Source organism: Mauremys mutica, chromosome 8, assembly GCF_020497125.1.
Source record: "Mauremys mutica isolate MM-2020 ecotype Southern chromosome 8, ASM2049712v1, whole genome shotgun sequence".
Taxonomy (NCBI): Eukaryota; Metazoa; Chordata; order Testudines; family Geoemydidae; genus Mauremys; species Mauremys mutica.
In genome coordinates, this window is record NC_059079.1 from 45171478 (window position 1) to 45186791 (window position 15314).

Here is a 15314-nt window from a genome sequence, read left to right on the forward strand (position 1 = left end):
TCTGAACACAGGCAAGCCGCATAGGGTCCAGGGCGGAATCCACATTGCTGTAGAAGAGCCTCCCGCTGTTCCCTAGTGACTCGCAGCAGGGAGATATCTTCCAGGATTAACTCCTGTGAAAAATGTTGGGAGACTCTTTAGTGAAGATAGTGATAGAGATAGGGAGATAGTGAAGATCACCCCTGCAGCTGCATCTTCACTCAACCCCTCTATCACTCCAGATTACCCGAAGCAACCAGCACCCCTCTATCACTCAAGCCCCACTTCTCCCTCTATAAGCACCCCTCATCACCATTTTGTGGCTTCTGTTGTGTTATGTGTGTGGTAAAAGAATGCTAAAGTGAGGACTAAGAACTCCCTCAGTGTAGCAATTTATGTCTGGAGATAGTGAATACAATGCTGCCCTGTTAAATGTTGTCATTTCTGGCTTTCTACAGTGACCTTGACTGCTGGACTGAGCAGATGTACCACAGCACAGAGGCTGCACAATTTGAGGAAAAATCCCTGAAAGAGCAAGGAGGACATGTTGAAAACTGTTCTTCATCACTCTGCTAGAGAGAGTAAAACCTTGCAGGAGTGGAGAGAAAAGGAAAGCATCATCCGCCAGAGACATTGGCGTAGAAACGCTGTGGCAAAGAGGAAAAGCACAAACCAGCTGCTAGACATCCTGTCGCGCCAAGCGGACTCTCTCCAGGCTATCGTAGCCATGCAGGCAGAGCAGTCCCGTGCTGCCCCACAGCCCCCCCCCCATCCCAAAGCTTTTTGCCTTGTGCCCCAATGTCAGCTCAAACCCCCTTTCCCCAGCATCCAGGTTCTTACCACCACCAGCTGCCTCCAACACCTGTACGTTCACCAACCAGCCCTGATACCTACCACCCTTACCCTCTGCACTCAACCCCCATCACCATGCAGTATATGCACCCTGCAGTGCAGGATTCATTAAACAGCACTCCAGACAGGACATATGCAAACTTGTGACTGTACAGTTCACCAACCCACACCCCTGCCCTCTTGTGTTCATGAAATGTTGTGTGTCTGTCTGTCTGTCAAGGAAGTTTTTTTCTTTTCAATAAAACAATTCTTGGCTTTGAAAACAGTCTTTATTATAGCAGATAGTGAAAGATACCTTAGCCCAGTAAAGAAAGAGGCACTGCAAATCATTTTAGGGATAATAGAATAACAGTGTAAACAGTGCAATTCACTCCCAAGGCAGCAAACATTACTGTTGGCTTTCAGCCTCAAATTCTTCCCTCAAGGCATCCCTAATCCTTGAAGCCCTGTGCTGGGCCTCTCTATTAGCCCTGCTCTCTGGCTGTGCATATTCAGCCTCCAGGACTTGAACCTCGGTGGTCCATGCCTGACTGAATGTTTCACCCTTCCCTTCACAAATATTATGGAGGGTACAGCAAGCGCATATAACCGCGGGGATGCTGCTTTCCCCCAAGTCTAGCTTCCCATACAAGGAACGCCAGCGTGCTTTTAAACGGCCAAAAGCACACTCCACAGTCATTCGGCACCGGCTCAGCCTGTAGTTGAACCGGTCCTTGCTCCTGTCAAGCTTCCCTGTATAGGGTTTCATGAGCCAAGGCAGTAACGGGTAAGCGGGGTCTCCAAGGATCACAATGGGCATTTCGACGTCCCCTACTGTGATCTTCCTGTCTGGGAAAAAAGTCCCTGCCTGCATCTTCCTGAACAGGCCACTGTTCCGAAAGATGCATGCATCATGCACCTTTCCAGGCCAGCCTGTGTAAATGTCAATGAAACGCCCGCGGTGATCCACAAGCGCCTGGAGAACCATAGAGAAATACCCCTTACGATTAACGTACTCTGATGCCAGGTGGGGGGGGGGCAGAATAGGAATATGCGTCCCATCTATCGCCCCTCCACAGTTAGGGAAACCCATTTGTGCAAAGCCATCCACAATGTCCTGCACGCTCCCCAGAGTCACGGTCTTTCTTAGCAGGATGCGATTAATTGCCTTGCAAACTTGCATCAAAACGATTCCAACGGTCGACTTTCCCACTCCAAACTGGTTCCCAACCGACCGGTAGCTGTCTGGAGTTGCCAGCTTCCAGATTGCAATAGCCACCCGCTTTTCCACCGTCAGGGCAGCTCTCAATCTTGTGTCCTTGCGCCGCAGAGTGGGGGTGAGCTCAGCACACAGTCCCATGAAAGTGGCTTTTCTCATACAAAAGTTCTGCAGCCACTGCTCGTCATCCCAGACTTCCATGACGATGTGATCCCACCAGTCAGTGCTTGTTTCCCGAGCCCAAAAGCGGCGTTCAACGGTGCTGAGCATTTCCATGAATGTCACAAGCGCTGTAGTGTCACACGCGGAAGGAGAATCGATATCGATATCATCGTCAGACTCCTCACTGTCACTTTGGAGCAGAAGGAATAGCTCGACTGCCAAACGTGTTGTGCTGGCGACACTCATCAGCACAGTCCTCAGCAGCTCAGGCTCCATTTGCCACATAAATCGCGATTCACACAAAGAGAGTAAAACAGAAAGACACTCACAATGGCGCCAAACGTTGCCGGAAAGACTGAATGCTGGGATGTGAAGCGATGCACCACGGGGCGTTGGCACAGGAAGCGGAATGACCCGCACACTTCCTTCCCCTTCCCACAATACTCAGCGCCAAAATGGGACGAGGTGCTCTGTGGGATAGCTGCCCACAATGCACCTCTCAATACAGCGCTGGAAAGTGCTGCAAGTGTGGCCACACTGCAGCGCTGGTAGCTGTCAGTGTGGCCACACTCCAGCGCTGGCCCTACACAGCTGCATGACCAGCGCTGTAACTCCCAGCGCTGCAACTTGTAAGTGTAGCCAAGCCCTAAAATTATGACTTCAGTATTTTTTGCTGTGACTACATTTTCCCCATTTTTAGTGAGGACAATCAACCAGCCTTAATAACACCTGATTAGAAGACCTGGTCTGTTCCTGGAAATGTGTGTGGATCTTTGTCTGAATTACTAAAAGCTGTTCAGTTTAACCAAAGTCATGTCCAATTGCAAACATTCATGCCAACAAGTTTGTTTGCATAAGCATTTGGGAAGGGCAGGTATTCATATCAAACACTCATATTTGAATTTTCTCTTCATCTATTTAAAAGCCACATTCATCCAATCAGGAACAGAAAGAATACTATTTGATTTAGTGGATCAATTACGGTCCTCAAAAATCTGAAACAAAAATTGTTCATCAAACTAGTTGGCAAATACTTACAAATACAAATGAATTCATACATACAAAAAGAAATCAAAATTGGTTCACATACAGGGAAAAGGGCCACAGCAGTGGAAGCTGGAAACATATGTCTCTTAGTCAAGTTGAAAATCTCACCTAAATTCAGTGAATAATTTCTTTGCAATAAAAAGTTTGACCAACTGTTCTGAGGAATAACTTGTCCATCTCTAACTACTATCAAATTCTTTCTTCTGGTCCTCACCAAAAGTCCATTGCATTCTGTGGAAAGACACCCACTGATTTCCACAGGTTGTGGATCAAACCCTTTATTAGGGATTGGTTATACTTTTAAAGGAAAATATCTGTAATATCAGCCTAATCAATCATGGAGATGGTGTGGTTTTTAATATCCCACTATGTGAAATATTTTGAATTTGTTCTCGTAAAATAAACCTTCTGTGTGTTCTGTCTGATTTAGTTTACTGAAGGTCTTCAAAGAGAAAGACACTGCTAGTTTACCTTACAACATTTTGGCAACCCAGAAAAAAGAGAATAAATATAGTGGCAATTTAGTATTTAAAAAAGAGAATAAAGTGTAGAATGTCTCATTGCAGCGGTATATTACCGTGCAGTAAGCTCACTATTGGCTCACCACTCAGTAGTAGGACCTCGGGAACCATAAAATAGAGGTTATTGCCAGCCAGTGGCTGTGGGTGTAAGGGAGGACTCTCATTTCCAAAGCTTTAGTTAGCAAAATGCCTGAGGATGGAAGGAAGAAGGAAAAAGCACTTTCCTCCTACCCTGAAGCCCCAAGATAAATACACACCAAAAAAGTGCTTGAGATGTTTTTTCTTCTCCAAATGTTCTGGGATTGGCAGGGGGCCTTTCTGGATGCTTGACTTAAATATTACAGCACAGCAGCAATTGCCAAGTGCACGCTATACTGGGCGGGTCAGAATTTTTCATTTCATCCATCATTTATGACTTACTGCAGTGATTCCACAAAGTCAGTGGGCGTTAAAAAGAGAGGGAGAAACCTTTTCTTGAAAGTTTTTCTGAATGTGCTAAGGCTAAAGTCCCATTGGACCTTTGGACACTCTATGCCACTGATTTAATTTTCATTGCACTGAGAGAGAGAGCAAAACCATTTGTCTTATGTTTTCTACCTTCTTTGTACTGTATTTCCTGTCTTGCTATCAGCTGAATGCTTCTGAACAAAACTTGAGATAACCTATAGGTGTCGGGACCGTGTCTTCCTCTGTTTGTACAGCACCTAGAAGAGTGGGCTCCAGTCTTGACTGAGGATACAGGACAATATAGAGAATTGGTAATAATATACTAGGACAATAAATATGTTTCACGGAGGTGTACACCACCCAATACAAATTTAGTTATGAGTGAAGTTGGTGGGTCCTCATGCTAAGACCTGCCCTATAGTATAATATATATAGATAGTATAATATATATATATATATATAAAAGAAGTTCATCAATTTTGATTGTATAATTGTTTTAGAATTTGATTCTAAACTGGCAAGATACAATATGAGTCAGTCTTCTGTGCATAACACTTCCCCTGTGAGAGTACACTTCATGTATCTCCATTGGATGTCAGCTAAAATCAAACTGTTAGTTTTATGTATGTCTATTTGTGTATTATATGGGGGGGTGTTTATTTGTATGCAGAGGGAGATGTAATCAGTATAATGTTATTTAAGAAAAAAAGCATCTTGGGTCAAAGTCATCCCTAATTGGAGTTACACTAGGGATGAATTTGACCCATTGACTATTGACTTTTGTAGAAATCAAATTGTCATGCTGTTAAACCCTAGAAGTCATATTTAGCAAAGAGAGGATTAAGCTGGGCAAATAATTGATTTTTGATTCACTGGCTGAATCAAAATATTGAAAAAAAATTGTTTTGGTTCAACCACACTCTTTTGTTCAACCCAAGACAGTTTGTTTCTTTTTTGAGTTTTTTAACACTTCATAAAAAATTAGATTTAGGCAAATTTCAAAATGAAACATTGTTCATTGTTTCAAAATGAAAAATTGGAATGTTTCATTTTAACAATAACAAAACAAAATGTTTAGACTGTTCCAAACTTTTTATTTTAAATTTCCAGCTGAACTATTTTGCAAATTTGACCTGAATTCAAAAATAATTTCAGTTGACCTGAAACTGTTTTGTCCCTCCCCCCCCGCCAATAACATGAATCAGAAACATTTTGCCCAGTTCTAACTCTCGCTCATTTTAAATAGGCAGAGCTGTGTCTCATTGCTGCAGAAAGTCTGCAGCAGGTGAGGTACCATTTCAATCACTAATTTTGGATATCCAAAAAGGGCCCATTCTGGATCTCATGTTCTAAGAAGACAGTGCAATACTCCCACAATAACCTGTTGAGGTAAAGTGCACATAAAGTTCTGAAGTGTCTCACCGTTCTCCACTAAAGCCTGGCAGGCACATGCATCTCAACTCGCCTTTGAGCTCAGTACAGTTGCCATAGTTGTAACAAGTGAGATTTCTCTTCTCATTCCCACAGACAGAAAAAGGTAGCCTTGTGCGCCTAGATGAATAAGAGGCAACAGCAGCAATTAATATCTTTTTGTTTCAGGTAAAATCTCATTTCCCCTCATTCATTTATTTAACATCATATTAAAATGCTAGTCTGTTTCAGTTGTATGTGTTTAGGTTTTCTATTTTACAGATGAATTGCTTTAATAAGGGTCAGATTCTAATAGCATTTGGCTCACAGTAAGCTGTACTTTACTTCACAAATGTGCCTATCAGCTTCAGTGGCTCCTGGGGTAAGGTACTATTCAGTGTGAATAAGGGTGGCACAATCTGGCTGTAAATCAGCACACAGCTGTGAATCTGTAGGAGGATGCAATGCATGTAGACAGACATCTTCTAACGTCTGCACAGTTTTCTTGCAGGGAGCAACGCTCCAGACCTGAATGCATCTATACAAGTGCTATCTGGCATACTTATTATCTTTTCTGCTGAGTGAAATTCAGTTACTAAAGGGGATGTCTACAAAGGAAAGAAAGCAATAACTGAAGTGTGATACCAAGCAACAGTGAACCTCAAAAACTTAATTTCACATTAATTCAACTGGCTTTCCCAAGCTCCAGTAATACCGATTTAATAATTCACTCTAAGGCAAACAATGGGCCAAATCCTTCCTTTAGGTAAGTGTCTTGGAGTTATTTGGTAGCAATATAGTTTAGCAGTTTATCTGAAAGAATCTGTGTGTAGGACATAGAATGTTAAATGCAAAAACAAAATTTGGTAATAGCTCAAAATATATTGTTTTCAAGTTTGTCTTAGTTTTAAATGGCATTAGAGGGCCAGATCCTCAGCTGGCGTAAATCAGTGTAACTCCATTGAAAACAGTGGACTATAATTCTTTATGGTCCAGTGTCTATATCAATTAAGAACAATTTATTTGTCTTCAAGTTTATTGGACTAATCCTGCAAGTCCTTACTCAGGCAAAACTCCCATTGCAGTCAGTTTCTGTCATCTCAAAGAGCCATGTATGGGGCTGAAATAAAGCCATTGCTGGTCTCCTCATTACATTTCAATTCCGGATGGTGGAAGTTCTGTGAGAAAAGCAATTTCCTATTATTTTGGCCCCATAAATGGCTTCCAGAGACACTAAAAGAGCCTTTTCAGCAAACAAACAAAATGAAATTTTGCAAAGTGTCTATGTGAATTAGGAGCCAAAGTTCCTTTGACTTTGGGACTTAAGTTCCTAAGTCACTTGGAAGCTTTTGAAAATTTTACCCAAAGACAAATGCAAAGTCTGTGTTATTTGGATTTACCCGAATAAAACACTATGTACTCATTATATTGGGGATCCAACAGAATACAAGAGCTGCACAATTTCCCTACATTCCTTTGAAATGTGAATGTCTGTGGGGTAATAATTCTGCAGGGAAAACCTAAGTGTTGGTCTACACTTAAATTTAGGTTGACATAACTATGGTGCTCAGAGGTATGAACAGTTCCCACTCCTGAGTGTTGTAGCTATGCCTACGTAATTGCTGGTGTAGATTCGGCTTAGTTACCACCACTCAGGGAGGTGGAGTACCTACAGTGACAGAAAAAACCTTTCTTCAATGTAGGAAGCATCTACACTGTGGCACTACAATGGAACAGCTACTGTACCATGGCTATGCTGCTGTAGGACCCATTGTGTAAGTGTGACCTACATATTAATGTAGGATTGATGTAGGGGTTTCTCAATTTAATTTAAACAACTTGAAAAACATCTGAGAGGTGAGCTCTGATGGCAGGAGTTTCTTTAGCTTCTGAAGCTTGCTTATTTATAATACCTGCAAAATTTTCCAGTGAAGTTACCAGCACACAGGCAGGAATAAGTGTTAACTCCATCTATGCAAGTTGCCCCATTTGCACACAGGTGACCACGGCAGTCGTCTAGGTCCTCTTCACAGTTTACTCCAGTATAACCAGGGTCACAACTGCACTCGTAGGATGCAATTTTATCCAAGCAGTTTCCATGAATGCAGGGGTTTGAAAAGCATTCATCAATGTTGGTTTCACACTGCCTGCCAGTCCATCCCTTGGAACACGTACAACGATAGTAATTATATAAATCTTCACATATCCCATCATGCATACAGGGATCAGAGCTGCAGGCATCCAATTGCAAACAGCCAGTAACAACAGAATTTGCAGATATTTTGAGGAATTGTTCTTCTTGAGGTTTTTTAGTGTGACCATCATAATTTTCAATGTATGAGAGATAAATGCCGCTGATTTCTATAGTGCTCATGCATCCCCTTAGGCCATCCAGATTGTCAAAAGCTTTGTCGGCAACATAAATATCTATTTCTTCTCTTAGGAAGTTGAGGCTTCCTGTGGCGACTGTACTAGTTGCAGTGTCTTTTTTATCATCTATATCAATGTGCCATCTAGATGACTGGGATAAGGGTTCTGTCATAGAGAGAATCACTTGGTGCCATTTCCCATCATTCACGGGCTGTGAACTAGCTAGGGTCAGCACATAAAAGCTGTTGCCACTTTGCAGCTGAAACACTAGCTTGGTATTCTGAATGCTAATGGTAATGAACTCTGGCTCCTTCTCAGCATACAGCAGTATCACATCAGCATCCCTAGTCCGAAAGCCAAATACAATATTGGTGAGGTCTCTCCTTATCTTCCCATTGGTTCTGTAAAATATTGCACTGCTTCTGCCGCTAAACACTGCATTGGCAACACCTGTGCAAAGATAATAATATCCATTGAGAAAGCAGGCCAGTTTTAGATTGATACCTGTGCAACGTTTTCCCTACTCCACTGTGCCAGGCTGCCTGCCTCTTATAATTTAAATCTTTCTACTGCTTTCCATGAAGCATGCAAATTCTAACCAGTGTCAATATTACACCTCTTGGCTTCTCATTTTAAAAAATAAGAGTCAGATGCCAATCCCTATCTCCACTGAAGTCAGTGAGCTATGCTGATTTTCATCAGCTGAGGATCTAGCCCTAAATGTTGTAAACCTCTGGGGGGGGATCTTAAGTGTTTTTGTCTAAACTCTCACTGTCTCTTAGGCTGCACATTCTTTGGGAACTGTGACCCTGATTCTGATCTCATGTATGGTTGTACAAATCAGGAGTAACTCCAAGGAAGACAGTAGAGATACACTAGTGTAAAACAAACGTATGCGAGATCAGAATCAAGCCCTCTTTCTTTGTCTTGTGCCACACTTAACAAATAAACAATAACAAAGGCCCAATCCTCAACTGGTGAAAATCAGCATAATTCTACTGAAATCAATGGAGCTAGGATGATTTACACCAGCTGTTGAGCTGGGGAAATAACTTTGTAAAGGTTTGTCAAATTCAGGCTGAATAGAACTATAGTGTCTGGTGTTAATTTACGTGCTGTTTTTTCCAAGATGGTAAATAGGTGTATTAGCCAATGGTAGGAATTACAAACAATATCTAATAATTAGTTCATGTGTTGATGATACAGTACTTGCCTCAATTTACAATCTTTGTAAACACCCATTAGCTCCAGAACTGCAGAAAAAATACCCTTCCACTTCCATTTCTCTCCCTTGTGAAATAGTATCTTTAGGGGGATTTACCAATTTAGTATGATTATGATTATATAAAACAACAACTTTTGATCCTGATTCACTGTCACAAATCAGGAATAATTCCATTAAAGTCAGTGGAGTTACAACCAGTGTAAAACTAATGTAAGGAGATCCAGGCCCATGATGTTGACGTTCCCTCAGTTACACACGGGCATATTTCCACTGACTTCAGTGATGCTGCACTGATGGAACTTGGAGGGGAATATAGTCCTAACTGCTTAGGGCTGTGAGTCAAGTTTAGTGAACAGAATTATGTCCATTTTTAGGGCCTGATAATCTTATCTCTTTACATATATATTTGACATTGTTCATTGGCATTTTGTCCATTTCAATAGACAAAACTAGTCAGATTTTAAATGTACATTCCAGGCTTTTTCAGGAGGGGAGAGAGAAAGAAATGTCTCCTATTCATGCTTCAGTTCAAATCTGTATTGGTGTTAGGGTTTGGTGGTCGGATAAAGCAGATTACTAGGATATCGGTGGGCATTCTTTCCCAATCTCGGCAAATGTTGTCCGCAATAATCCTTGGGATTACCAATGCGGGATTATTAATGGGAAACCTCACAAGAACAGAATCTGCCCTTCACTTTACAGTAAATACTAGAAAATCTATTTATTTGAAATAGTTTGGGAATGGAGATATGGACACTAAGCGCCGTGAATGATCACATTGCCTTATGACTGCATACTCTAAATGCTAAGGCAATGGATGTGCCACTATGTCTCTTGGCATACCAACTCTTGTGCCTCATAAAATGGGAAAGTGAATAGAAACAGTTTCCCCAGCATAATTTGTGGCATCTAGGAAATATCAGTGTTTGTAGTGTATGTATTTTCAAAATTTACTTCAGTTCTCAGAGAACCAACTAAGGTTTTTTAAATCAAAATCTTAAAACACTCTTGTGTGGACATTATTAAGCACTTGGCAATGACTAGGTGGCTGGTGTGCTGTTACTCGTGTTTGTGTCACTGATCATAATTGTCTCTCTCTTATCTTGTGCCCCCCACATCTGCTTATTGTACCTACCCCTTGTGTCTCATCATAGACCTACATTGCAAGCTTTTTGGGGCAGGATATGAAATTATTATATGTGTGTATAGCACCTATCACAGCTGGACCCCAGTTGCTGATTGGGGCATCTAGGTGTCAACCCTGCACTTGCCCTGAAGGAGTTAATGGAAGGCAGAAGGGCCCGTTAGCTTATTAGGCTGAAGGCTGAGTGGAAAGTCCTAATTAGGGGAAGTTCACCTGTGCAGGAACAGGCAGGGCTCCTATAAAGCCAGGGAGCTGATAGCAGAAGGAGGCTGCGGGGAGGTAGTCTGCAGTCACTCCCTGGCAGAGGGGAGGTGTGTTTGGGGGCTGTAGATACAAGTAGCTCACAGTTGCTCAGTGGGAGGAGGGAGTAGAGAGGCCGGCAAACCCCAAAGAGGGGGGGGTAGTGCCAGAGTAGGAAGCAGCCCAGGGAGTAAGCAGCAAAGTTGGGGACTGAACAGACCTTGGAACCTGGAGTAGAGGGCAGGCCAGGGTTCCCCTACTAGCCACTGGGGAAGTGGCACTGATGGACAGTGAACTGGAAACTGTGTGGGTCTCAGTGGGAATGACAGAGACTTGGACTATACCCTGGAAGGGCGGAATGCTGAGTGACCCAGCCAAAGGGCCGAGTCACAAAGAAGATGCTGCAGTTCCTGGAGGAAAAGAGGGGCTGCAGACCAGAGAGAGAGATGGAATGACAGCGTGCAACCACTGGGAGGGGCGTTGACCTCTTGAACTAAACCCCAGAGTGGCCAGAAGGAGGCACCACCCTAGCGGTGAGTGGAAGCCCTCGTTACACACCTCAATACTACTAATAAACAATAATAACAACAAACCAATTAAGTTCTGTTGTCTGTGAGTTTAGGGGCATATTATTATGTCTGTCTACATAGAAGTTTGGATACGAATGCATGGAAACAAAGAGATAATAAAGACACATAACATATCTGTCTCCCAGGAGTTTATGAACATCCATTATGACAACCCCCTACCATTGCCACATATAAGAGCACTGAGATCCAAAGTTAAAGACTGCTAAAGATGTAGATTGCCTTGATTTTAGCAAAAGGAAACAGTCCAATTACTTCCCATCAGTATGTTTATACTCCTTATAATCACTAAAATAGTTGATAAGATATCACCTATTTGAATTTTATCATCAAAGATAATGTGTAATATGTTGATTTAGGTTATAAATATAACTGTGTATTTTAAAATATAAATGTGTTTTAATACTCACTCTAACTGACCTCTTTTTTCCTGGCTCAACAACAGCCCGCATCATGTGGATCTATTTGCAGGTTGCTCCATTTCATCTATGCTAGAAACCTTTTGCTGACCAACTCTTCTGTTCCTAGGAGTCAGGTATTCTAACTGATACCATTGCAATTTGTGTACATTAATCCTGCTTCACAGCATCATGGGGGTATTTTTTGGAAAAAAAGGATGCCTTTTGGAAAACACCATAACAAAATCTTAGCGTGCTTTTTAAATTCCGCTTGATTTCAAGAGAGGGGAAATAGAACAGCGATATCCAACACATTGGTTAATGTTCTTATGATAAGTAGTGATCATTAATTTTCAAATGAACAAGCTTCTTGGAACTCTCATGCTCTTTATTAAGATACCAGTTGAAATGACTATCTTTCAAATACATTGCTGGTGTTAGGATGCTTAAGATAGCTTTTAAAGATGCTTCACTTTAAGAAAATGGAATAAAGCAGTGTGCAGGAGTATGTCATCTGACATGTCTTTCCAGAGGAGGGAGAACATCTTAAGATTAATCCTCTTATCTCACTGCAGTGGCGCTCTGATGGAACAAAGTGGTCTATTTTATAAACATGCCAAGTAGATGCATTGATTAACTGAAGAGTAAAGCCCCTGCAGGCAATATCATCGGAATCCTCACTCCATTGCTTTCAAAATGGGAGGGTAATTTAAAAAAAGAGGCCCAAGATTAAATGGATATTAATTTGTGATCAGGCACAGGTGACGGCTGAAACTTGAATTTTACTATCCCATTATTCCATTCATAATACTTCTAATAGCAGTGATCAAGATTCTATTATTTATTATTATTATCATCATTATTATTAACAAACAAAATTCATCTGGGTCGTATGAGAATTGGAATGCTTGATTTAATTGAAAAGTTCATGAAAATCAACATTATCTGAAGTTGTTTCAGTCCCCAAAGATCACAGGAATGATAGAAATGTACCTACATTCAAATCCTTGGTGTACCAGCTGGCACTGTGCTTCATGAGGACAAGGGCTGAGCTCACACCACTTAACTTCCTCACATGCTTTCCCTGCTGTGTTTGGGGGGCATGTGCAAGTGAAGTCATCCCAGATAGAATAGCAAATGCCACCATTGTGGCAAGGGTTGGACTAAATGGAAAGAGTAGAGACAACCAAAGTGTTAGCAAGTGGCAGTGGATTCCCACACAAGGGAAGGCAGGATTGCTTGGCAGAGAACAGAATTGTGTTTACTTTGGATTGAAAGCTATAAAACCTTGCAGGTTCCATGCATGGATAGCAAGTTTGGTAAATGGTTATCCTTGCCTCACCTTTCAGAACCCCCATATATTTTGCTGCTGATGCCCACAATTTTCAGCACTATTCAGCAAAATCTGCTCTTACCAGCATGTTTATATGTTTAATTAAGATGTCATTACTATCACATATTGCATGGGAACATGAATGGGTCAAAAGAGGAGTCCTGGTTCTAAACATGGAAACATGATTTGAGAAATGGCATCCTTACCTTGCAAAGATTGTCACCAGTACAACCCTGGGTCACATTGATCAGTGTTCGGTTGATGACAGAATACAGTGATGTGGTAGTGGGGAAGAATTCCAGTTGTTGATTATTCAGTCTTAAATCTTGGATACAGCCTTTAAAATATCCACCATTTATATCAGTTTCTTGTTTGTCTGGGAGTCCTCCAATATAGAGAATATCCCCACTTTGGACTGTTAATATTGGGGTAGAAATGTAGCCTAGCTGTTGAGATGACTGGAACAATTCAGCCTTATTTGGCTCTATTTTTAATGATATTAAGTAAAAATTTCCATCACTTACAGTCCATGTGCTGAACAATTTGGTGGAATTTGAGGCTAACATGACTAGTTTCCCATCTTCCAACCAGATCCGTATATACAGAGATGTACTGTTCCTCACAGCTATTAACAAGCCAGAAGACTTCCGTGTTCGGACAAACATTGATATAGTCATGTTTTCGTTCTGACTACTACCATCAACAGAAAAAGCAGCATACCCCAAGGAGTCCTCATGTCCAAATCGGCCTGGCATGTACTCTTGAAATGAGGTGGGAAAGAGAGAGAAAATAAAATAGTTTAAGACTTATTGACTAATGGAGGCAGCACAATGGTGAAACATCTACCACGGATAAAGAGAAGCACCTGCAAATGTTTAAGGACAAAATAAGGATTTGATTCTGGTCTGTGTGTCTTTAATGGCAAAATTCTCATTGGCTTCAATGGGGGCAGGGTTAGGCTTTATTTTGGTGCTGTAGGGTATATTATTACCCCACATTCTTTCCTTTTTGCAGCCTCTGTACATCTTGTGAGGATGTGTATCCAAATGGTTTCTCAGGGCAGACTGCAGCACAGTTATTTGTATTGGTCATGAGAAGGGTGTATTTTGAGCCCAACCTAGCTGTTACCATCCCCTAAAGTCCCAGGGTACAATCCTAGCCCCATCGAAGTTAATGGAAGTTTTGTGATTGATTTCAGCAGGGGTAGGATTTCACCCCAAGACCATATGCACTACTGCTGGCATAGGGAAGTGTAACTTACACCTTCCCATTCCAAGTGGACACCTATGTACCATTAGGGATTTATCCTGAGAGAGGGCAGGTGTTTCCCCTACATATATTCCCTAAACATTCCCATCAAGGAAAATGGACAATGTTAAATCAGGACTAGGTCTCTAAACAAAGAGGCTGATAATAGCATATGCTGATTTAGCACATGCTCTTATTTTCTATTCAGTTTCTACACAGCACCATCCACACTGGAGCTGTGATAGCCCTCTATTCCCTTGATTACACCTATGCTGATCTGCATCAGCCTATATCCATCACTGAATCTGGCTCCCAAACTGTCATTTCTATATATGATCAGTCTCTGACAACACATGACACTGCTGTACCACCGGGGTAGGCAAAGGATCTAGAATTCAAGACACTTTTTTAAAATTTTGTTTATCAGTTAAGATGATTAAACCAGAACTCCTCTCTGTCTCTGTCTCTGTCTTTATTTTCCATAATAAAGCAAAGATTTTAATTACAAACAGAAAATGTCTCCCAAACCATTGTAATGAAAACTACTTATTCTGGTGCATCAGCTTTTTGAACCACAGTATTTCTACTCGTTTTACATTTTAAATTTCAAAATCTTGCTCTCCATATTATAGGCTTTCTGCCTAAACACTTCCAAGAGCTATTTCTTTTAGTATGTCAAATGCATAAAAAAAGTGTCAACCTGGTTTAAACAAAGAAATCAGTCCTGTAACTAAACAGTCAGAGTCCTCTTTTGTGCAGTAAAACTCCTGGACTGGGACCTCATATGTCAAGTTTCTGCCTGCAGCATTACTTTTTTTATGACTTGGTTATAAAACCAATGAAAATAGGGGATTGATTGTGGAAACCCTAACAGTCCTTTAACAACCATGGTGTTAGTATGTGCCACAGTAATATTATTTAGTAAGGGGAATAAATCCCTGACTTGTTCCTGAATAGACAATTTCATAAATAACTACGGTATGAAATATTTTAATTTTATGAAAGAGATTATCTACGTTTCTTTCTTTATCTGCTTGTTAAAACCATGACATGTAGAAATAAATCTTCCCTTTTGCTGGAATGGGTGTTTTGAGGCATAAGAGCTTTGTAGAATGCACCCTCTCTAGAAGGCAGTCCTTGAGAACTAAGCATT

The 15314-nt window shown here is 41.3% G+C and overlaps 1 protein-coding gene across 1 annotated transcript in view; it reads right to left on the reverse strand.

The window, feature by feature from the left end:
* Positions 1-15314, reverse strand: part of CRB1 (crumbs cell polarity complex component 1) — a gene marked incomplete at its 5' end in the record, with an annotated part of 116549 nt that overhangs the window by 40750 nt on the left and 60485 nt on the right. Inside the window, 4 exons of the mRNA XM_045027118.1 lie at positions 5629-5757; positions 7530-8436; positions 12578-12743; positions 13120-13673. Coding sequence (XP_044883053.1) covers positions 5629-5757; positions 7530-8436; positions 12578-12743; positions 13120-13673 — 1756 coding nt within the window. The remainder of the gene's footprint in view (positions 1-5628; positions 5758-7529; positions 8437-12577; positions 12744-13119; positions 13674-15314) is intronic.